The 26,634-nt window shown below is 33.9% G+C and overlaps 1 protein-coding gene across 7 annotated transcripts in view; it reads right to left on the bottom strand.

Annotated features, from left to right (window-relative positions):
- The window catches only part of ZMYM4 (zinc finger MYM-type containing 4), a 163,334-nt gene that overhangs the window by 59,179 nt on the left and 77,521 nt on the right, over nt 1-26,634 (bottom strand). For 6 of the 7 annotated variants that reach the window (XR_005053736.2, XM_036990700.2, XM_036990703.2 and 3 more), the window contains exon 2: nt 19,321-19,366. The exons of the other annotated variant lie outside the window; for it this stretch is intronic. Coding sequence is in view for 2 of the 6 variants with exons in the window: in XM_036990700.2 (XP_036846595.1) it covers nt 19,321-19,366 (46 nt within the window). In the remaining 4 variants the exon portion in view is untranslated. The remainder of the gene's footprint in view (nt 1-19,320; nt 19,367-26,634) is intronic. 7 annotated transcript variants of the gene reach the window in all.

Genomic DNA, 26,634 nt, shown 5'->3' with positions numbered 1-26,634 from the left:
ATGTTAATTCCTATTCATGATCCTAAGCTGCAAAAGTGTATTAGCTATTAACGGGCCAATAACCAAAAGAAAAAGTTCATGGAAATGAGATAATAACTAGAATACACCAATCCAGTCTTCTTTCAAGCTTTAGGTATTAATGCATTAATAATCCAATGCCAGGATTTTTTTTAATAGACTAGAATAGAAAACAGTATATCATTCAGACTGACAATAAGTAATGCTACAAAAAACCTTTGTACACACACATGTCTCAAGGAAAATATTTCTAACAGTGTTTCAAAGTTTTAAAAAAAAGTCATGGATGTTAGATAAATTTATTATAGTAATCATTTCACAATATATACATACAGAAAATCATTATGTTGTACACCAAAAATACAATGTAAATCCAATTTTATCTCAATTAAAAAAATATTTAAACAAAAATGAGCACCACTAGATAATTTTGCTTCTGATGCACAACAGTGCTTGAAGATCACTGAGCTAAAGCACACTTCTCAACAGGTTCTGGCCATCAGAATCTTTTGGTGACCTTCTTGGAGACAAATTTTGAGCTCCACCTCCAATGATTCTGATTCAGTAGGTCATGGGTGGTGCCAAGAATTTGATTTCTAGCATACTCCCAGGTGATGCTAGTACTGCTGATCCACAGACCAGACTCTGAGTAACAGGCTCTAGTTTTTTAATGAACCAGACATAAATTAATTAAATACAGATAATAAATCACTGCACCTAGCAATCTTCAGATTCATCAAATCCAACCTCTTATCAGATAGCTGAATTTCTTCCACAAAATCCCCACCAGGTGGCCAACCAGCCTCTTAAATGTTCTGCCAACAAAGATGGACAACTGCACGCTATACGAAACCAGATTAGAAATACTGGCTTACGTTTATCAACAGCAATCTATGTTAAGTACAGAATAAAATGAAATTTTAACAAAATAATAAAAGCAAAAGAACATGAATAAGTTTTCTCAGGTATCATGACTAAAGATGATAGCTCTCTTTTCTTGTTTTTATTTAAATATTTGTTACTATGAAACTATTAAAGTATGCCATTGTTCTCTCTACACATTCAGTGAGGAGAGATGACACTTATAGGGAGAGTCACAGAGCCTACTATATTAATTTTTGCTTTTATTTGTACCCATGGGGAAAAAGTTTGAAACCATGCATATATCCAGAACAGTTTGATTTTATAACTTACTGAAAGGTGATCAGCAAATGTGGACACCTGACACACCTCAGATAGAAATTATTTACATTTAACCAATTTCAATAGTTGACTTGTGCATATTAAGGCTTAAAAAATATAATTTTAAAGCACATTACAAACATTTTATGAAACATAACCATCTGTTCTCAACTACAGGACAACTCAAGAACTGATATTTATACTTCTCTGAAAGCAATGACAAAGAAGATCAAAGCTTTCTATAAACTGATATATTCAGCATGTACTTAAAGACTGTGCGGAGTCTATTCAAACTGAAGCAAATCACTACAACAGAATATCATACCTCTTAATGGAATAAAATGTCTACATATTTTTATAATATTTCATTATTTCAGATAGCATATTACTTTGTAAGCAGAATAAAATGAAATTTTAACAAAATAATAGAAGCAAAAGTAATTTATGCCAAAAACTGCAGAAGCACAATGCCACAAAGGTATGGGGAGCCAGTTCCAGCTGTGTCCCAATCTATACTTCCACAACATTCCTGCTATTCTTCCTTCTAATTCCAAAATTTCTGTAACATGGTTATTTGTCAAAGGAAAGTTTTAATTCTCATCTTCTCACCCTTCCTGTCTCACCAGATTAAGCTGCTATCCCTTTCTTTGTTTTTTCTTTAATTTTTTTATTTTTGCTATCATTAATCTAGTTACATGAAGAACACTATGTTTACCAGGCTATCCCCCTCACCAAGTCCCCCACACACACCCCACTACAGTCACTGTCCATCAGCGTAGCAAGATGCTGTACAATCACCACCTGTCTTCTCTGTGTTGCTGCTATTCCTTTCTACTCAGATAAACAAGGATCTGTTCAAGTTCTGAACCTAATTTTTTATCCCACCCCTTACAACCAGGGAGGAAAAAATGCAATGTTAAAATAACCACTTTTAAAGGCTATAAAACTGTGAAAACAGAGTAACTTGCACTTTCTCCCCATCAATGGCATCAGTAAACACATAACAATTTCACTGTGTTATTCTCATGAGCTCATAAACACAAGATACACCAATCCCACTAGCTCATATTATCTGCAACAATGGCTGATGGAGATTAAACAAAGACAAAAATCCACTTGAACAACTTTATCTATAGTACAAGTTGTTAAACCAGAGAGTCCTTAACCAAGGGATGGCCTCCGAGCTGGAGAATAGTTTTTGCATTTTTAAAACAGTAAAAGAAAGAAGACAAAAGAAAGGGTTGGGGGTGGGGTGTGAGAGGAGAATAATGTATTAGAGACCATATTTGTTAGCCAAAAGAGTCAAAATGTTTACTATTTGGACCTTACAGAAAAAATTTGCTGACTACTACCCACAGGAATATTGCTGAGTGTAGTTTACACAGTACAATTAGCATTATGCTAGAATAAACATAGGGATCCACACAGGCCTAGAAAACTCCTTAGGACAATTATCCATAGAACTATTTCTGATTTAAATCCAAAATGACTGATAACACAGAGATTGTAAATTAGACACTAACTACAATCCACTGATCATAAAACTCCACGTCTGGCCATGCAGAGTATCAGTACCAAAATAACCCTCCTACTGTGAGTAACTAAAAACCAGACCAAATATATAACACAAATGTTTTTAGAGTATGGCCAACAAGCAACACAAGTCTGTAACGTTTGAGAAAATGGAGATAAATGAAGTGACTGACTTCAGCTTTCTGCCTGGGAACATTTAGCAAACCCCAGTAAAAAGAGAGAAAACTCAAGTAGAGTACACCAGTCTCAATAAATTGAGGAGCAAAGAGTTTAAGAAAGCTGAAGCAGCAGGGATTTCCAGGATGGAGTGCCGAAGAAAAGAAAAATGCACACTGAAAGGGCACTAAAAATTCTTTGCTTGAATTGTAAGACACACATGAGATAGTAAAGAGGTTCCTGCTCATGAGGTAAGGGGATATATGGGAACTCTACATTCCATTCCATTTTGCTGTGAGCCTAACAATGCTCTAAAAATTACAGTCTACTTTGAGAAAAGAGCCCTTGTCAAACACCTGGGACAATCACTGGAAACCTCAGAAGTGTCACATTAAGAGTAGGGCTAGACTAACTCTAGAGTTGCCTCAACAAGGTTTAAAAACAAGTATCAAAAAGAGCAAGCTGATCCAAACCATAATAACTGCATGTTACAATAAAATTTAACATCCCATAAAGAAAATATAATCCAACATTCAAATGAACATTAACTATACCAGAGCATCCAGTAGAAAATTATCATCTCTGAAAAAACAGGATATGAGAGCCATAATCAGGAGAAAAACCAGCCAACAGATACGGAGTCAGAAATAATAGAAATGATGGAATAGAAATAGCACACAGGAGTTAAAAAGTTACAAGTAAGTAGAAAGATTTAAAGGAACAGATGAAGTTAATGAAGAGAAAAGCAGAAACGATTATTTTTAAAAGGGAACTTCTAAAACTGAAAAATATAGTATCCAAAATGAAAAGTTAAAAGGATAGGCTAATAGCACATTAGACAATGAGTAAGAAAGTAACCATGATAGAGGAAGATGGCAGTAAAAACTATATTGACAAAAGCATAGAGAAAAAAAAGGCTGAAAAATAATAAAAGAGCAAAAGTAGCACCAGACTTGTGATACAATATTAAACAGGCTGCCATATATTTAATGAATTGGAAGGGAAGGTATTTGAAGAAACAAATTACTTCCCAAAGTCATTTATTTTTAAAGTGCTGAAAAAAATTCCTATCAACCCAGAATTCCATACCAAGAAATTATATAATCTTCAAATAGGAATATTAAGTAAAAATATTTTTAGATGAAAGCTGAAAGAATATGTTACTCAGCAGGTATAAATGAAAAGGAATGTTCAAGAAAATTGTGTTGATCGAAGGAGAAAGACACCCAATGGCCACCTGGATCTCCACAAAAGAACACTGGAAATTGTGTTTTAAAAAAAACAAAAATAAAAATAGACAATGCCATAGTTAATACTGAAGAGTTCAACATTTCCCTGCCAGTAACTGATAAAAAAAATTGAAAATGAGTAAAAATATAGACCCCAAAATATGCTGCCACCCAAACAGGCCTAAATGACATTTACAAAATATCAGTCCCCAAATGGCAGAACACATATTCTTTTCCCATACCCAACACAGATTATATAATAACTGATGGAAATACAGTATGGTAGAATTACCAAATAATGGAAATCATATGGAACATCTACCTTGACCAACATGAATTAAATCTGTACTCAGTAACAAAAGTACATTTGGAAAACCTCCAAATACTTAGAACTAAAACAAAATACTTGTTTAAAATAAAGCCATTCATTAAAGAAGAAATCACAAGAAAAATAAGAAAACATTATGAATTGAATGATAATGAAAACAAGTTATTAGCAAAATTTGAGTGGTGCAGTAAAAGAAGTACTTAAAGGGAGACTTACAGATGTATATGCTTCAATTAAGAAAGAAAATGTCTAAAATCTATTACTTATACTTTCATCTTAAAACACTAGAAAAAGATCAAATTAAATCCAAAGTAGCAGGAAGGAAAAATAAAGATAAGAGAAGAATATGTATCACAGAAAATGAACAGTGGAGAAAAACTAACGAAATCAAAGCAAGATCTTTGTAATAAAAAAAGCAAAACTAATAAAAATCTCCTCAAAACTGACCATAAAAAAGAAATACAAATGGCAGATAAGCACATGAAAATATGTTCCACTAATTATTAGGAGATGCAAATCAAAATTACAATGAGTTAACACTTCACAACCAGTAGGCTGAATTATCATAACAAAAACAAAAATACCAAGTATTGGAGAAAATGTGAAGAAACAGGAACACTTGTACACTGTTGATATGAAAGCAAAATGGTGCGGCAGTTGAGGGAAACAGTATGGCAGATCCTCAAAAAACTTAAAATGAATTACGATATGTTCTCAAACTGAAAGGAGAGTCTTGAAGAGATATTTGTATACCATGTTCACTTCATTATACACAATACCTAAAAGGCTGAAGGAACACAAGTGTCTGTCCAGTGATGGGTGAACTGATAAACAGAATATGGTATAACCATACAATGGAGCATTATTCTGCTTCAGAAATTCTGGCACATGCTATGACATAGATGAGCCTTGAGTACATTATTTTAAGTGAAATAAGTCAGTCACACAAAAAAAACACATGATTCCACTTATATTAGGTACCCACAGTAGTCAAATTAATGAAAGAAAGTATAAAGGTGGTTGACACAGCTGGAGGGAGGAGGTATGGGGAGTTGCTGCTTAACCGGTACATAGTTTTGAGCCCAGATATAACCTCACACATATATGGTTAATTAATATACAATAAAGGAGCCATGAATATACAATAGGGAAAAGACAGCCTCTTCAAAAACTGCTGTTGGCAAAGCTGGACAGCTACATGTAAGAAAATGAAACTCAATACTGTATAACTCCACATACAAAAGTAAACTCGAAATGGATCAAAGACATGAAACCATAAAACTCTAAGAAGAAAATATAGGCAAAAACCTCTTGAACATAAGTATGAGCAATTTTTTCCTGGACACTTCTCCTCAGACAAGGGAAACAATATAAAAGATGAACAAGTGGGACTACATCAAATTAAAAAGCTTCTGTACAGCAAAGCACACCATCAGCAGAACAAAAAGGCATCCTACAGTATGGGAGAATATATTTGTAAGTGATTTATCTGGTAAGGGGTTCACATCTAAAATATATAAAGAACTCATACACCTCAACACCCAAAAAAACAAATAACCCGACTGAAAAATGGGCAGAGGACCTGAAAAGACATTCCCCCAAAGAAATACAAAAGGCCAAAGGCAAAAGATGCTCCCACATTGCTCAGCATCAGCAAAATGCAATGCAAATCAAAACCACAATGAGATCACCTCACACCAGTTAGCATGGCCACTATCCAAAAAACAAGAAGTAACAAATGTTGACAAGGATGCAGAGAAATGAGAACATGAGAACCCTCCTACACTGTTGGTGGGAATGTCAATTGATGTAACCATTGTGGCAAGCAGGTAGAAAGGTTCCTCAAAAAACTAAAATCAGAAATACCATCTGATTAGTAATCCCACATCTAGGAATTTACCTGAAGAAAACAAAATCCCTGATTTAGAAAGACATATGCATCCCTATGTTTATTGCCACACTATTTTCAATAGTGAAGATATGGAAGCAACGTAAGTGTCCATCATCAGATGAATGGATAAAGAAGATGTGGTACGTATACACAATGGAATATTATTCTGCCATAAGAAGAAAACAAATCCTGCCATTGGCAACAATATGGATGGATTTAGAGATTATTATGCTAAGTGAAATAAGCCAGGTGGAGACAGACAAATACCATGATTTCTCTTATTTGTGAAATATAAAAACAAAGCAAAATAGAAGGAACAAGCTCAGTGAAATAAGCCAGGCAGAGAAAGACAAATACCAAATGATTTCATTTACTTGTGGAGTATAACAAAGCAAAACTGAAGGAACAAAACAACAGCAGGCTCACAGACTCCCAAGAAGGGACTAGCAGTTCCCAAAGGGAAAAGGGATGGGGAGGGAAAGGGTGGGAGGGAGAAGGGGATTAAGGGGTATTGTGATTAGCACACATAATGTAGGGGGTGGGGACACAGGGAAGGTAGTATAGCACAGAAAAGACAAGTAGTGACTCTATAGCATCTTACTATGCCAATGGACAGTGACTGCAATGGGGTATGTGCAGGGGGACTTGATAATATGGGTGAATATAGTAACTATAATGTTGTTCACAAGAAACCTTCATAAGATTGTATATCAATGATACCTTAATAAAAAATACAGAAATAAAGCAGAAATAAGAACACACAAACACACACAAAGTAGAAGGAACAAAAACTAGCTCATAGACACTGAGAAGTGACTAGTAGTTATCAAGGGGAAGGGGAGGGGCAAGTTGTAGGGGAGGATGAGGGGGATAAAGGGACACAGTAATTCACAATCACAATTTAAGTTGGTCACAGGGACAGTAGTACAGAATGGAGAATATATGCAATGATTCTGTGGTATCTTTCTACTCTAATAAACAATAACCACACTAGAGGGGGTAAGGATTTGATAATGTGGTTAAGTGCTGAACATTTGAAACCAACATAAGATTGTGTATCAAAGGTCCTTCACTTAAAAAAATAGGTAAACAGGCTGTCCTCTCTCTCTCTGTCTGTCTCTCTGCTGCCCTCTCTCTCTTTGTCACTGTCTCTCTGTCCCCCTGTTCTCCCTGCTCTCCTTCCCTCTCTCTCTCCCTCTTTCTCTCTCCCCAACACCCCCTCTGGGGCAGCCACTTTCTCCTTCAGATAATAAAATCTCTTGCATGGGAAAAAAAAATTAGGTAAAGAGTTTGTTTGCCAAAATGAAGAGTTACTGAAATTAGTTGTGTTATCAATGCCAGTGCACTTAACATTAACCCTACTGAACTATACACTTAAAAGTGGTGAAGATGGTAAATTTAGTTTCTTTTATTTTACATTTAAAATAATTTAATTTAAAAAATTAACGCAAAGATGAGACTAGCAAGAGTAAGAAGAAACAAATTACCTATAGCATGCATGAAAGAAGAGACAGCACTAACGATTTCATATAGAGTAAATATAAATTAAGAAAATGTTATAAAACAACTTTGTAGCAATAAATTTTAAAATACTATAACAACTTTATGATAATACATTAAAAAATATTAAAAACTTTATGAAATGAATGTGACAGCTTGGATCAACAGTATCCAATAGGGTAAGCTACTAGCCACCTGTGACTATTTATTATTTAAAGTAAAACTTAAAACTTAAGATACAATTAATTAAAATAAAATTTAAGTTAAAAAAAATCAAAATGTTCAATTATCATTTCAAGTACTCAACTGGCACAGGAAGCTGGTTGTTGCTATACTTTAATAGTCTACATATAGGACATTTCCACAATCACAGAAAAATTCTACTGGACTGTGATAACCAAGAACAAATGCCTTGAAAGGTGCAAATTATTGAAACAGACACAGAAGAAACAGAAAATCTGAAGAGCATAAGGCCAGATGACTTCACTAGTAAATTAAAAACTTAAGGAAGAAATTACACCCATCTTACATGAAGTCTTTCAGCAAATATAAGAGAAAGGAACACCTCCAAGCAAATTTTATGAGGACAGCATTACCCTGGAACCAGAAGAACAAAAAAAGAAAAGTATGTTTTGACACCAATACCCTTCAAAAATGTAAGTGCTTAAAATATAAGCATAAATATTTAAAATACTAACAAATTGAATATTAAAAGATGTAAGACAAATAAAATGCCATGACATGATTTATTCCACGAAAGCAGGTGAGTTTAATATGAAAAAAGCAATTCACATCAACATAATAAAGGGAAAAAAAAACTCATCTCAGTAGATGAAGAGAAATCATTTGACAAAATTTAATATTCACTCTTAAAAAAAAAAAATCTCTCAGCAAACTGTAAAAAGAAAGTCCTCAACCTGAGAGGGCATTTAGCAAGGATAATAAAGATGAACCTGAGAGGGCATTTACAAAGACAATGAAGATGAATCAAAAGCTAAAATTTATTTAAAAAATCATTAGAATAAATAGGAATATGACATTGAAAATGAGTAAGGAAAAAATGGATTATTATTCACTGACTTAGAAAGGAATATCTCTATAGAAGGAAAACTGTCTCAAATTACCCACACACAAAAAATTCACACAAAATTTTGACAAGACAAAAAAATCAGGAATGCTAAATTTCATAAAATATGTGCAAAATCTATAGACTGAGACTAACAAATGGTCCTTTAAAATTTAATGATAATTTACAAATTATTTAGAGATTTAAAGAAGACCTAAAAACACTGAGAAATATGCCATGCTCACAGATAGGAAGATTCAATGTATTTAAGATGTCAATTCTCCCCCAAATTAATCTATGGGTTTAATTCAATTCCAACCAAAGTCCCAGTGGCTTATTTGCATAAATTTACACACTGATACTAATGTCTGTGTATATGCAAAGGACTTGAATAGATGAAACAATTTTTAAGAGCAGAGTAGAATGACTTATACTAACTCATTTTGTAAGTAATTATTTCAAAATGAAAAGTAAAAATGATTTTAAAATACACTAAGTTTTATTATCTGTACATTGTATCTCAACAATTTTTTAAATTTCATTTACAAAAGTATAAGTAATTTGATACATAGTGATATCAAATTACATACAATATCTATGTTCTGAAAACAAAACACCATTTAAAGACATGAAAGATGACCTAAATAAATTGAACACAGATCATATTAATGACGTGGAAAACAGTATTATTTTAATGTCAATTCTCCCCAAACTGATCTACGTACCCAACACAACCCCAATCAAGACCCCAGGAAGTGTTTTAAAGAAACTGACAAGCTTCTTCTAAAACACTACATTAAAATGCAAAAGATCTGCAATAACAAAACAACTTAGTAAAATATGACTTAGAATATCTGATTGTTTAATAAAAGAATACAGTAACAAAACACTGTGGTAGGGGCATAAGGACAGAAATACAGACCATGGAACGGAATGAGTTAAGAAATAAACCCAAATATACAAATCAACTGGTTTTCAGTAAAAGGGCTAAATTAAATCGATCACAAAGCATTTTTACAATAAATGGGGATGATAAAACTAGATATCCACATACACAAACATTTTCTTTTACAAAACACTATATACAAAAACTAAATTGAAATGGATAATACACCTAATCATAAAAGCTAAAGCTAAAGCCATGAAGTTTCTAGGAAAAAATAAAATAAACATATTTATGATCTTGGGATAATTCTCTTAGAACACACAGACACAAAAATATAATAATAAAATGTGACCTTCCTCAAAATTGAAAACTTGTGCTTTTCAAAGGATACCACAGATAATGAAAAGGCAAACCAAAGAATGATGGGAGGATGGATGGCTATGGAAAGAGATGTACAGATAAATATAGACAGAGACACAAAGATATCCCATCTATTTCTATCTACTGATCAATACAGTAGAAGAGCTGTATCCAACATACTACAAAAATAACAAGTTAATACAACTTGGCAATAAAAACACAACTTACAACTTAAGAATAAAAAGACAACCAAATTAAAAATTGGGCAAACTTTTTTCTACATTATTACATTATTAATAGGATGTAATAGGAATTCTTGAAAAACAATGGGGGAACCCATGGACCAATGGAACAGACTAGAGAGCCAAGATATAAACCCAACTATATACAGTCAATTAAAATACAGTAAAGGAGCCATGGATATACAATGGGGAAGTGATAGACTCTTCAACAGCTGGTGTTGGCAAAACTGGACAGTTACATGCGAGAGAATGAAAGTGGATTATTGTCTAACCCCATACACAAAAGTAAACACAAAATGGATCAAAGACTTGAATGTAAGTCATGAATCATAAAACTCTTAGAAAAAAACATAGGCAAAAATCTCTTAGATGTAAACAGGAGTGACCTCTTCTTGAACATATCTCCCTGGGCAAGGGAAACAAAAGCAAAAATGAACAAGTGGGACTATAACAAGCTGAAAAGCTTCTGTACAGCAAAGGACACCATCAATAGAACAAAAAGGTATCCTACAGTATGTGAGAATATATTCATAAATGACAGATTCGATAAAGGCTTGACATTCAAAATATATAAAGAGCTCACTCACCTCAACAAACAAAAAGCAAATAATCCAATTAAAAAATGGGCAGAGGAGCTGAATAGACAGTTCTCTAAAGAGGAAATTCAGATGGCCAACAGACACATAAAAAGATGCTCCACATCACTTGTCATCAGAGAAATGCAAATTAAAACCACAATGAGACATCATCTCACACCAGTAAGGATGGCTACCATCCAAAAGAGAAACAACAACAAATGTTGGCAAAGTTGTGGAGAAAGGGGAACCCTCCTACACTGCTGGTAGGAATGTAAATTAGTTCAACCATTGTGGAAAGCAGTATGGTGGCTTCTCAAAATGCTCAAAATAGAAATACCATTTGATCCAGGAATTCCACTTCTGGGAATTTACCCTAAGAAAGAAGCACTACAGTTTGAAAAAGACACATACACCCCTATGTTTATCACTGCACTATTTACAATAGCCAAGATATGGAGGCAACCTGAATGTCCGTCAGTAGATGAATGGATAAAGAAGATGTGGTACATATACACAATGGGATATTACTCAGCCATGAGAAAAATACAGACCCTACTATTTGCAACAACATGGATGGAGCTAGAGGGTATTATGCTCAGTGAAATACGCCAGGTGGAGAAAGACAAGTACCAAATGATTTCACTCATATGTAGAGTATAAGAACAAAGGAAAACTGAAGGAACAAAACAGCAGCAGAAGCACAGAACCCAAGAATGGACTAACAGTTACCAAAGGGAAAGGGACTGTGGAGGATGGGTAGGAAGGGAGGGATAAGGGCAGGGATAAAGGGGGTGTTGTGATTAGCATTACAGTGTGGAGGGGCACGGGGAGGGCTGTGCAACACAGAGAAGACAAGTAGTGATTTTATAGCATCTTACTACACTGAAGGACAGTGACTGTGAAGGGGTATGTGGGGGGTTACTTGGTGAAGGGGGGAGCCTAGTAAACATATCTTTCATGTAATTGTAGATCAATAATATCAAAATAAAAAAAATAAAGTATCAGCAAATTGAAAACAGCAATATATAAATACTAATATTCCCCAGCCATTCCTCAAGGGAAATTGGAGTATTTTTTTTTTAAGTAATAAAGCCCAACCATAGGTGACAGAAACAAGAAAACAATCAGGCCTAAATAACAAAATATGAAAACTACTTAACAGAAGTAAGTCAAAAGTGGTAACTACCTTATCATTTAATGTAATCCCACAAATTTTAGCAAAAATAAATTATATAATTTGAGCAGTCACTGGGAAAAAGAAATAAAACACATTTAGTTGGGTATGGTTTAATGTCTGGATAACTAAACTCAAATTTTAAAAGGCTATTAAATTTGATAAGGGAATTGAGTTAGATAGCTTGATTATTCTTGCAGTAAGAACATAACAATTTAAAAAATACTCCATGTGCAAAGATGACAAGACACTTAAGAACAAATGATAGAAGAAAAGCATAATAAATACTACTAGAAAACTATAAATTTAAGTAAATGGTATAAAGCAAGATCTATATTAGATATAGTCTGTTTCAGAATAGAAAAATGTAATAATAGAAATACTGAATCTTTTAATAGTAATATATAAACTTATGCATTTCCAATTAGAATTCTAAGAGAAAATTTCTGGAATTTGAATAAAATCATACTAAAATTTAGTGGAAGGACAGCTTGGTAACGTTTTAAAACAACAAAAAATAAATCTAGAATAGTGGTTCGACATAAAAAATAAATGTTTATACCCCATAGCCAGTAAATAGACAGTACTAAAATATTTCTTACAATAATATATATAATAAACAATCATTCCGGTATAAAAATAAATTCAGTATTTAGTATTAACATATAAATACAAGCATATAATAGAAATTCCCAATCTTGGTAGTCCCTATTCAGTTTAGTGATGAAAACATCAAATATTTAAATGACAATATGAATTTTTAACATATGGTAGCATAATCAGCTATTCATCCAAAAAAAAATGTACCCTAATTTTACCCTACAATCAAAAATTTTAAATAAGACTTACATGCTAAATATAAAGGACTTACAAGATAATCCTTCATGAAGCAGACTATAAAATTTTATTTAAAGGCATTAAAGATCTAAGTAAGTGTAAAGATACCAAGTTCATGGATAGGAAGACTCAATATCATATACAATCTGATACACTCCCAGCTGATCTATACACTTAAGAGAATTCCAATCAAATTCCCAACAAGGTTTTGTTGTTATTTGATTTTCTTTTGTTAGGTACTTGGCAAGATATTTCTATATCGAACAGTGGCAAGAAAAGGCAAAACATTCCTAAAGAACAACTTCCAGGAATGTGAATCATCAGATTATTAAGCCTTATTATATAACTAAATTAATGAAAACAGTATATAGTACTGGCACAGGCATAAACAAACAGTCCAATGGAACATTAACAAAATGTGGAACAAAGCCCACATATAAGCATTATAGAGTAGTTTTATAGATCACTGGGAAAACGAAATCGTATCTGATAAATGGTGGGTCAATCTTTTACCATTATGAAAAGAAATAAAATTAGTTCCCTAACCCAAGCCATATAAAAACCTAATTCTAGGATAATCCAAGAGCTACAAGTCAAAGGTAAAACTAAGGAATTAGAAAACAATATAAAAGGGCTTTCTGACTGCAGCATAGAAATTATTTTCCTACATGAAAAAAAAAAATGCAAACCATAAAGGAAAGACTGACATATTTATCATTTAAAAACATTAAAATTAATTTCTACTTAAGCAAAGACTTTACGTAAAGACAATTCATGAATTAGGAGGTTATTTGATTTATCTGTAAGTAAAAAAATTTATTCTTTAAAATATTTAGAGAACTCGTAAAATTCACTTGCCAATAGCAAGTGGGCAACAAATTTAATATTCAACAGGAATTTTGCAAAAGAGGAATCAGAAATGAACAATAAACAAGAAAACATGTTTACCTAAATTATTAACCAGAGAAATGCAAATTTCTTTAAATATGAATTTCTTGTTTTACTTACTGTGCTGAAAACTTTTTTAAATCTGATAATAATTGTTGGCCAGATACACAGTGACAAAAACTTTAACCAATGGTAGATGTGGGAATGGATAAAACTACTTTGGAAAGTAAGTTTTGCATTTCTAGTGAAGTTGAGAATGTACATACCCTAGGCCCGAGCAACCTTCCCATACAGACCCTGGAACAGGACAGTAAACTACGCCTGCATGCCAAATCCAAAAGCCACCTGTTGTTTTTGTACAACCCATGAACTAAGAAGGTTTTCACACTTTAAATGGTAGCTAAAACTATCAAAATGAAAATATTTCCTGACATGAAAATTATGTTAAGTTCAAAATTCAGTGTACATAAAGTTTTACTGGAAACAATCATGTTGATTCCTTAATGAACTGTATATGGCTGTTTTCATGCTACAACAGCAAGAATTTTAGTTGCTGCCACAAAGGTAGTATGATGTATAAGGCCTAAAATATTTACTATCTGGCCCTTCAGAGAAAAAGTCTGCCAATCCCTGTTCAAAAGTAATAGATTTTAAACTTGTTTTGACAGAAACCACCAGAACAGATTTTACACCAAATTTCATACATAGCACTTTACTATATGTATCATAAAACATACAGAAGAATGTTCATAGAGGAAAGACTTGTAATAGGAAAACTAGAAGCATCAAGAAGCATATAGACAGTAGAACACACTTTTAAATTGTGATGTATTTTAGACATAAGACCTAAAACTATAAAACTGCTAGAAGAAAACATTAGGGTAAAGCTTCATGACACTGGATTTGGCAATCATTTCTTGGATATGACACTGAAAGCACAGGAAACAAAAAATTAAATAAACAAATAGGACTTCATCACATTTTTAAAACAAGTGCACATCAAAAGGAACTATCAACAGACCAAAAAGGCAATGTATGGAGTGGGAGACAATATCTAATATCTACATATCATGCATCTGATAGTCCAGATATTCTGGGTTAATATCCATAATATACAAGGAACTGCAAATCAACAACTACAAAAAACAACCAATCCAAAACTGGGCAAAGGACTTAAATAGGTATTTTTCTAAAGAAGATATACAACAGCCAACAAACATATGAAAAATGTCCAACATCACACATTGTTAGAGAAATGCAAATCAAAACTAAAATGAGGTATCAAACTCATATCCATTAGGATGGCTTATTATCAAAAGCACAGAAAATAACAACTGTTGGTAAGAATGTGGAGAAACTCAAACAACTGCACACTGCTAATGCAAATGTCAAATGTTGCTACCACTACTGAAAACAGTAGAGCAGTTCCTCAAAAAATTGAATATAGTATTTCTACCTGAGCCGTAATTCCAATTATGGGCATATATCCAAGACAAATGGAAGTAGGATCTTGAAGAGCTATTTGCACATCCCTGTTCATTGCAGCATTATTTACAACAGCCAGGAGGTGGAAGCAGTCTAAATGCCTAACAATGGATAAACAAAATGAGGCTTAGCCATAAAATGGAATAAGAAGGAAGGACATTTGTTACATGACACATGTTACAACATGGATGATCCTTAAAGGAGGAAGGGAATCGTTGTTCAGAGGATATAGAAATTTCAGTTTTGCAAGATGAAAAAGTTCTAGAGACCTGTTGTGCAACAATGTGAATGCATTTAACTGAACATTTTTAATTGACTAAAATGGCATGTGAATAAATTAAAATTATAATTTATTTATATAATGAGTAGTAATTCATTCCATAAGTGATGAATGAATGAGAGCTACATGATCAGTACAGTCAATGTCAAATCTCAGGAACATGTGAGAGAGAAAAAGAAATGGTAAGAGTATGACTCACAAACAATATTAAGTTCATAAAGAAGCAGAACTAAACAATATATTAATATAAATTCAGTAAAAACTATAAATAAAATCAAGGAAATAAGCAAAATTCAGGATAATGACTATTTGAAAGAGAACAAATGGGACTGAGAAAATGATATTAAAGGTGGACAGGGACAATCACTTGCATTAAAGTCAATTATAAATGTACTTTTTTTAAACAGGGTAGTAAAGCCAAGGTTTTTTTTTTAATATATCTCACATGTTATATATTTTTGGGTTTATTTAATACTTTAGGAAAAGGGTTTTCTAACTGTCCCAAGAAATTAGGATAGTGTGTAATTAAGGGATAAGGAAAACTTCTGAAGAAGACTGAAAATTGTGATGTTAAAAAAGATCAAATTTTTGTATGTTAAAAAGTTTGTTCAGCAACATGGATGGAGCTAGAGGGCATTATGCTCAGTGAAATAAGCCAGGTGGAGAAAGACAAGTACCAAATGATTTCACTCATATGTGGAGTATAAGAACAAAGAAAACTGAAGGAACAAAACAGCAGCAGAATCACAGAACCCAAGAATGGACTAACAGTTACCAAAGGGAAAGGGACTGTGGAGGATGGGTGGGAAGGGAGGGATAAGGGTGGGGAAAAAAAGGGGGCATTATAATTACAATTAACATGCATAGTGTGGGGGAGGCACGGGGAGGGCTGTGCAACACAGAGAAGACAAGTAGTGATTTTATAGCCATCCTACTATGCAGATGGACAGTGACTGTGAAGGGGCATGTGGGGGGGACTTGGTGAAGGGGGGAGTCTAGTAAACATAATGTCCTTCATGTAATTGTACATTAATGATACCAAAATAAAATAAATTAAAATAAATTAATTAAATGTTAATTCAGGAAAAGTTGACACAAAAATCCCCTACTCCATCATCAAAATAACTTTAGGTCATGTAGTTAAAAAGTTAAATTTTCCAAATGAACAAGTGATTGTTCATCTTTTTAAATGTATACCTGAATCTTACTTCAGATTTATCCTTTACCATACTTACTATGACTCACTTTACAACTATTATAATATAAAACAAGTGTCCAACATGGTATTAAAAAACCTTTAAGAAATGGGCAAAGGGTATTCATTTATTTAACAAATATTTATGACTAAACAAGACAGAGAAGCCAGTCCAAATGTTAAACTTACTCAAAGCTGCTGAAGTTTTAAATTCAATAGGTGTTAAGAAAATGCAAATTAAATTAAGTGACATTTTTGCAACCATCAGATCGCAAACACGAAATAGAGCTGTAATATACACTGACTAAGGGTAGGAGGAGGTGTTCCTACACACTTCTGGTAGACATCTGAGGCACTGAAGCTTTTTTAGAAAACAGCTAGCAACACTTATTAAAATTACACTTACCCTCTACCTCACAAACCCCACTCTTTGTAATCTATCCACAAATATAAAACCACAATATATACGGACATATATTAAAGGATTTTTAACACATCAATTTATCATGGTACAAAAACTAAAACAGTTTGAATACCTAAAAAGAAGGCCAAAGATTACTTGTACATCTAAATCATGGAATTATAGCAGAAGCATTGGCACTATCCCAGTGAGGTGGAGGGATATCATGAAGTACTCTTGAAAGAGACAACTTAGGTGGAGAAAAGTATGTATATGATGATCCTATTTGTTAAATAAGCAGAAGTAAAAACCCTCAAAATCCTTACTTATGTGTACCTATATACATTTGTGTATATAATGATCTTATGAACATTGGGGAAAAACATGGAAAGACACCTCACCTACAAAGCTGCTGACAGTTTTTGAGAGGAGATAAGGACAATGATATGGGAAGAGGTTAAGCCAAAAAGTTACTCTTGAAAAATCATGTATGAGTAAATTCATGTAGTTTGTATTTATGTATTACATTAGGTGGTTAAATGTGAATCCAAATAGACCTTTAAGATGAAGTTTTTTTCAAAAGCTGTTATCATCTGGTTTATAACAAATTATCACAGGTTTTAGAATGAAAATTCTGTGACAGCAGATTCTTTTTCCAAATATGGCTGCAATATTACCTCCCATCTACATGCTTTTTCTATAGTGTGACCATGACCTTTCTCCTATCAAAAAGTGACGTTTACATCTTCCCCTGAATCTGAGCAGGCTTGTGACTTTCTTGTAGCCAAAAGAATGTAATAAAGTGATACTGTGTAATTTTTTGAAGCTAGGTCAGAAAAGATGCAGCTTCTGCCTTCTGAACTATTCCTGCTTGCAGCCCTGAGCATCCCTGAAAGAAGGCCATGTACCCTCACAACACCATACTATGAGGAAGACAAGGCAATAGTGAGACGATGTATAAGTGCTCAAGTCAGCAGTCCCAGTCTTTGAGTCATCATAGCCCACACTAGACATAAATGAATGAACTTCCAGATTATTCCATCAGTTCCTTAAGATTAGGAGAGGTAGTTACCTCTCAATAGGCAATCTACAAAAGCTCAAATACTAACTCACTCAAATACTAACAAACTAATTTCAAAAAGAAAGGCTGTACTCAGATCCTACTGCTGGAAGTAAACTCAAAACAAAGAAATGCACATTCCCCATGACTGAGAAATTCTAGATGACAAAACTTATCCCTCATAATAAACAAGTACACAAACATTCTTTGATGATTCATAAATTCTATTTTTAAAATTTGCCCTACAGAAACACTTCAAAAGACAAAAATAAGTATAAGAATACACACTCACTATAGTTTGTAATAATGAAAAATTGAAAATAACATTCACATGTGTAAAAGAGGAAGTTGGTTAAATTACAGCACAGCCATATAATAAAATACTGAGTACCTATTAAAAAGGAGGCAATATGTCCAAATGAACTGACATAGAAAAATGTCATCATTTGAATGACAACAGGACGAACAGTATTCATATGATCTCTACATTCATACATAAATCCCCACCAACCATATATTGATATTTATTTAATAGAAAAAAGTCTGGAAAGATATATATTAAACTTTTTAAACTGGTTATCTTTGGAGAATGGTACAAAGGCTTTATTCCCTGTCTTATCCATTTTTGTATAGTAAAATTGAATGTATTACTTTTATAAGCATGAAAAAAAAAGTTTTTTTTTTTCTGTGAACATCATGTAACATAGAAGAATATAAAATTAAAAGACCCTGTAATTAAACACAGTAGAAACCTTCATTGGGTAAGTACTCCTACATAATTCACACATACACAAACCACTTATATTTCAACATTTAATAACTAAAAATAAAATACTTAAAAAAATGATTACAAGTCAGATTAACTTGCTGAATATATTAATAAGGTCTAATATGATCTGAACTCTATCAAATTATATTACATTAATCAGTCCTAACTAAACTGTTGAGCTATTTTTACAGATATATGCCCTATCTATATCTGTATTTAATATGTATCTAAAGACAGGATTTTTTTTCTAAAATGGTACTTACAGTTCTCTACAATTTCATCAAAAACTGCACCAGTTTTCTGCTCAAACTGAAAAAGTAAAAAAGGAAAAAGAAAAGTAGCATTATTGTCAGTCTTTTACCTTAGTTTTTGTTATCTCTCCTCACTCCCCAAGAGCTGTAATTTTCAAACCAAAGTATACAAATACACAACATAAACAAAAACATTACCAAATAGAATCAAATATAACTGGAATGAACAAAATAAATTCTCAGGTGAAAGCCCCCAAACCAAATATGAAAAGAAAAACACATGCCCTTAGTATAAAAAAGAATTTAAAACCTCACTTGTCACAAAAGAGATATATACATATTTGTAATAATAATAAACAGCAAACACTTAGTAGGACTTACTATACTTACTGAGAACTATGTAAAACTTCTTACAAAACTGAAGAGAAAAATCAACTGCAACAGGTTTTGCTCTTAGGCTAAAGCCAGAAATCTATTGCTCTTTAAATGAAAGTTAGCCATAGGGAGAGGATTCAAGATAGTGGCATGAGAGGTGAGATAAGATGCCACCTCCTACAACTACATATGATATGAAAATAAAATTAATACAAGTAATCTTGAAAGAGCAACAGAAAAGAAGGCTGCATCAGACTACATACACCTGAAGAAAAGAACAGACCTCACAGAACATGATACGTACCAAAGTCGTGACCCAGCAGGGACCCAAGACCTCTCCCCACAGCAACTCACTGGTGGGAGGAACAGAAACGGAGTGAGGAGGGGGTGGAGGCCGGGGACTGCTAAACACATAGCTCTGGAGATCTGCTCTGGGAGCACAAACCTACATTGCACGGTGCTCTTGTGATGGGTGGAGGCCGGGGACTGCTAAACACATAGCTCTGGAGATCTGCTCTGGGAGCACAAACCTACATTGCACGGTGCTCTTGTGATTAGGGGAAGTGGAAAGCTAAGACAGGCAGAATACCTGGAGAGACTAATATTCCAGCTACGTGTGCAAAAACAAGATCCATATCCAGCTGCTACAGGACAAAAGATAGGCGGGCAGTCTGAGAGAATTCCTAACAGTGAGAGGGCAGGTAAAAGGGTAAGGACTGCACAAAGCTTACTGCTCAGGAGAAAATACAGAGAGACAAATTTGTGTCCAGGTGCACTCTGCCCAGCATGTTGGGAACTTTCAAGATCTTCAGGCGCTCCAGGCCACTGGCTGGCTACACAGCTCCAAGGCACCCCCTCTGTGATACTCAGTCTGCTGCACCTTCCTCCTGGACAACCTGCACCTGGCTCACAAACCGGAAAACCCTGCCCTGGTGTCAGGCTCGCCAGAGGGAAGCCCCACCTATAGAAGCTACAAACGCAAAACATAGAGGCTTATACCTGTGTGTCTGGCCCACTGGTTCTGGCAGTGGAGACAGGCATAGCAGCCAGGAAGCAGGAAACAGCTCTTTCTTCCTCTCCAGGCACCAAAACCGTACCCCTGCGACCCCTGATACTGCTCCAGGGAATGAGCAGCTCTGCAGAATAGAGCTTCTGGGCACAAGAGGGGGCCATATACAAATATGAAACGTCACATCAAAAGAAACTGGTTCAAAGCGAAATCCTACATACACCAGAAAAAGTCAAATGAAACCAATCTCATGAATCTTCCAGAAAGAGATTTCAAAATAAAAATCATAAACATTCACACGGAGCTACAGAAAAACATCCATGAACTCAGAATAACCTCCGGTCAGAGATCCAATCATTATGGAACACACTGTCAGAAATGAAACATACAATGGAAGATTTTAAAAGAAGATTAGATATGGTGAAGGAGACAATAAATGAAATAGAAATTAGAGAAGAGGAATACAAAGAAACTGAGGCACAGGGAGAAGAAAGGATCTCTAGGAATTAAAGAATACTGAGAGAACTGTGTGACCAATCCGAACGGAACAATATTCATATTATAGGGGTACCAAAGAAGAAGTGAGAGAAAAAGGGATAGAAGTTGTCTTTGAAGGGTAATTGCTGAAAACGTCCCCAATCTGTGGAAGGAGGTAGTCTCTCAGGCAATGGAGGTGCACAGATCTCCCAACACAAGGGACCAAGGAGGACAACACCAAGACATATAATAATTAAAATGGCAATGATCAATGACAAGGACAGAGTATTAAAAGCAGCCACCGAGAGAAATAAGATCACATACAAAGGAAAGCCCATCAGGCTATCATCAGACTTCTCAGCAGAAACCATAGCAGAAGCCAGAAGTGAGTGGCATCACATATTTAATGCAATGAAGTAGAAGAGCCTTGAACCAAAAATACTTTATCCGGCAAGATTATCATTTAAATAAAAGAAGGATTAAACAATATCCAAAAAAGCTAAAGCTGAGAGAATTTACCTCCCACAAACCATCTCTACAGTGTGTTTTGGAGGGACTACTATAGATGGAAGTGTTCCTAAGGTTTAATAGCTGTCAACACAGGTAATAAAACCACAGTAAAGAAAGTAGAACAGTTAATTACAAAGAAAATGCAAAATTGAATCAAGTATCCCAGAAGTCAGTCAAGGGATAGACAAAGAATACAGAATATAATAATTCTGTATAATATAGAACTATAATAAAGAATACAGAATATAATAAGTTCCCAACCTGCTGGGCAGAGTGCACCCAGAGGAGAAAGAAAAAAGAACATTTAGATTATGCTTGTAATAGCATACTAAGTGAGTTAAGTTAGACTCTTAGATAGTAAGGAAGTTACCCGTGAACTTTTGATAACCATGAATCTAAAGCCTGCAATGCCAATAAGTACATAACCATTGATAATCACTCTAAATGTAAATGGTCTGAATGCATCAATCAAAAGATAAAGTCAGTATATGGATAAAAAAACAAGACCCATCTATATGCTGCCTACAAGAGACTTACTTTAAACCCAAAGACATACACAGACTAACAGTAAAGGGATGGAAAAAGATATTTCATGCAACTAATAGGGAAAAAAACAGGAGTTGCAGTACTTGCATCAGACAAAACAGACTTTAAAACAAAGAAACTCACAAGAGACAAAGAACAGATTACATAATGATAAAAGGGTCAACTCAACAAGATACAACCATTATAAATTATCTATGCACCGAACACAGGAGCACCAACATATGTGAAACAAATACTAACAGAATTAAAGGAGGAAATAGAATCTAATGCATTCATTCTAGGAGAATTAAACACTTCACTCACTCCAAAGAACACATTAATCAGACAGAAAATAAGTAAGGAGACAGAGGTACTGAACAACACATTAGATGGACCTAACAGACATCTACAGAACTCTACACCCAAAAGCAGCAGAATACACATTCTTCTCAAGTGCACATGGAACACTATCAAGAATAGAACATATACTAGGCCACAAAAAGAGCCTTGGTAAATTCAAGCAGATTGAAATTTTACCAACCAGCTTCTCAGACCACAAAGCAATCAAAGTAGAAATAAATTACACAAAGGAAACAAAAAATCCCACAAACACAAGGTTTCCCAACATTCATGTAAATACCCAATGGATCAATGATGAAATAAAAACAGAGGTCATGAAATATATGGAAACAAATGACAACAATAATTCAACACTGCAAAATCTATGGGAGGCAGCAAAGGCCATGCTAAGAGGGAAGTATATTGCAATACAGGCCTACCTTAGGAAAGAAGAACAATACCATATTAACAGTCTAAACTCACAAATAGTGAAACTAGAAAAAGAAGAACAAATGAGGCCCGAAGTCAGTAGGAGGAACATAATAAAGATTAGAGCAGAAATAAATAAAATCAAGAATAAAAAAACAATAAAAGAATCACTGTAACCTGGAGCTGCTTCTTCAAGAAAATCTACAAAATAGATAAACCAATAGCTAGACTTATCAAGAAAAAAAGAGAGTCTACACACATAAAAAGAATCAGAAATGAGATAGGAAAAAATCACTATAGACACCACAGATATACAAAGAATTATTAGAGAATACTATGAAAAACTACATGCTAACAAACTGGATAACCTACAAGAAATGGACAACTTTGTAGAAAAATACAACGTTCCAAGGCTGACAGAGACAGAAACAGAAAATCTGAACAGACTAATCACCAGCAACGAAATTGAATTGGTAATTAAAAAACTACCCAAGAACAAAACTCCTGGACCAGATGGCTTCACTGCTGAATTTTATCAAACATTTAGTGAAGACCTAATACCCACCCTCCTTAAAGTTTTCCAAAAAGTAGTAGAAGTATCTGTAATGAGCTACATAGTGGGGTCTTGACAATGGGGGGCTGTCTGGTAACTATAATGTTGCTCATGTAAATTGCACATTAATGATATCAACAAAAAAAAGTAGTAGAAGAAGAGGGAATACTTCCAAACTCATTCTATGAGGTCAGCATCACACTAATACAAAAAAACAGGCAAAGACACCACAAAAAAACAAAACTACAGACTACTATCCTTGATTAACAAAGAAATAAAAATACTCCACTAAATATTAGCAAACAGAATTCAAAAATACATCAAGAGTATCATACACCATGATCAAGAGGGATTCATCTCAGGGATGCAAGGATGGCACAATATTTGAAAATCCATCAACATTATCCACCACATAAACAAAAAGGACAAAAACCACATGATCATCACCATAGATGCTGAAAAAGTATTCGACAAAATTCAACATCCGTTCATGATCAAAACTCTCAACAAAATGGGTATACAGGGCAAGTACCTCAACATAATGAAGGCCATATATGATAAACCCACAGCCAGCATCATCATACTTAACAGCGAGAAGCTTTTATGAAGTTTAGGTATTGGATGAAACAGGTGAAGAGGATAAAGAGGTGGAAATTTCCTATATAGTCACAGGAATAAAAAGTACAGCATAGGGAATATAGCAAAAAAATATTGTGTTAACTTTGTATGGTATCAATAAACTACACTTATCGCAATAAACATTTCATAGTGTGTATAATTGTGAATCACTATGTTGTATACCTGAAGCTAATATTGTATGTTGACTATACTTCAATAAAAATAATTTTTTAAACAAAACTGAAGGACATTATTGAAAAAAGATGACTAGGGAGATGTTATATACCACTAAAACAGTAATTTTAAAAATATACAACAAATATGTTAAATAAATAGTATGTTTAATATAAAAACCCCTAAGGCACAATTTCCTGTGCCATAAGGTTACATCATTTTAATGTATTAAATACATTATATATTTGAAATTCTTGATAAGATAATGCATCAGTTAAGGGACAGTTTATCTTTGACTCTCTTTATTATTTTTTGTTTTCTCTTTATTTCAAAACCTGCTGGTGACTACTCAACACTGTACAGGTACGTTAGTACTAACACTGCTCTCAATTATGTAATGGACAGGACTCCAGAACTCTGCTTGGCCTATCATCTCACTATCGGATGGCAACCTCACACGTAACACTTAGCTTTGTAATAATATGATGGTTTCACTAAACTTGACTGGGTGCTTCTTGTCCAACCTGTGTATTTATAAATAAGAAATTAGACACAAGCATTAAGCAATTTAGTACGGAAATTAATGTCGTACTGGTCATCCCTCAAGTTTCATGAAAGATTTAGAACTTTAAAAGCCATGCAGTAAAGAATGTTTTAAGAAACTGTAATAACTATTCTACATAGGCAAGGACTTTCTCAATAATATAAAACCAAAAGTAAAAATTTTATGAAAGTGATAATACATTCTGTGGATACTGATGTGTGACAAAAAAGTCTCATTATAGTCTCCTAGATTCCACCCACTGACTTCAAAACATTTAACTGAGTATTTAAATTTATAAGTGTTAGAATTTTTAAGAGGTATAAAAATGAAAGTACATTAGTTAAGAGCATGAGCTACAGTCTTGCATGAGTTTGAATGCCAATTCTGAACACTTACAAGCTCTGTAACTTTCTATCTCAAATTTCTTCATCTATAAATACAACGGTACCTACTTCTCTGGATTGTTAGAATGATTAGAAGAAAAGCACTTAGCATGGTGCTTAGCAAACTGTAAATACACAATAAATGAAAGCTATTATATTTACACTAAAAGATATCTTTCCTTATTTTAACAATCTGAAATTACTACATTTCATTTGTAAAATGTATCCACTGCTTAAAATAAAAGTAAAGAACTCAGCAAACAGGCAGCCCTCTTTTTTTCAAAAATTAAGAATGGGGATAAGTACATTTATTACTTATATAACATTCAAGTTCCCTAACCCTGGAGGGAAGAAAAAAAAAAAACAAATATACTGTGAATCGGTAAACATACCACCCATACCCACCTGCCAAAAGAAACACACACACAAACCCATAATTAGAAATTTATTGGATTCAGAACCAATAAATTCCATGTCTGAATGTTCTCTTCTATCCTCCATACAAACATGATAACACTTCACAAATTCCCTGGACAAAACGGAAAGAATGATTAAAGCATAAGCATTATTCTCAAACTGATTTTATTATTTGTAACAATTTCAGAGTTTATATATGATAAACTTATTCACTGAGACCAATAGCTCTAAAATAGTCTGGGGAGCTAAGCTGGGTTTTCAGTGACCAAGTGGCAACTGAAAACTGTCAAATGTGCTTTATTTTCTTCTTCTCTAAACCCTACTCTTTTCACTACTGGCCCCTTTTTCATTTTAGTGGAAGCCCCAACACCCTGAAATCAAACATGACCTCTCAAAATTGTTGTTTTTCCCCCCATTCCTGTCAACTGATCAACAGCAAGTACTGTTATTTCTATTTCTAAAACATCTGCGGGTTTTAGATAAATCTCTACTCTCCATGGTGAGCTAACCTATACAGGAAGTCATGAAAGGCAAAGGAACTGTTCCTTGATTTAAGATCTGAAGGATGAGTAAGAATTAAAGCAGGTGAAAAGATGAGAATCAAGAAAAGAACAGCAAATGTAAAGGTGCTTAGCAGGAAAAAAATATATAGAATTCAAAGGACGGAAAGGACAGTAGATTGCAATTCTGGGAATAAAGCAGGACAGCACTATAAGATAAAGCTGACGACAAATTATGGGTCAAACACTGCAAGACACTGTTCATAACCAGGGTGACTGCATATATCAGTTAGCCCAAAAATCTGAGTTTACATCTACCATCTCTATGTAATCAACTGTTAATGTGCTCCCACTCTCTCTCAAAAATGTCTGTTTGGTCACTATATTAATCTAGTCGAGATACTGGGCTTAACCCTGACAAAAATCATTAAAGAGATGGCATGTAGGGAGATTTTAAGTTCTGAAAACAATCA

This window comes from Manis javanica, chromosome 4, assembly GCF_040802235.1.
Source record: "Manis javanica isolate MJ-LG chromosome 4, MJ_LKY, whole genome shotgun sequence".
Classification (NCBI taxonomy): Eukaryota; Metazoa; Chordata; class Mammalia; order Pholidota; family Manidae; genus Manis; species Manis javanica.
Note: the sequence above shows the minus strand (reverse complement) of the source record. Positions and strands in the feature narration are given on the sequence as shown.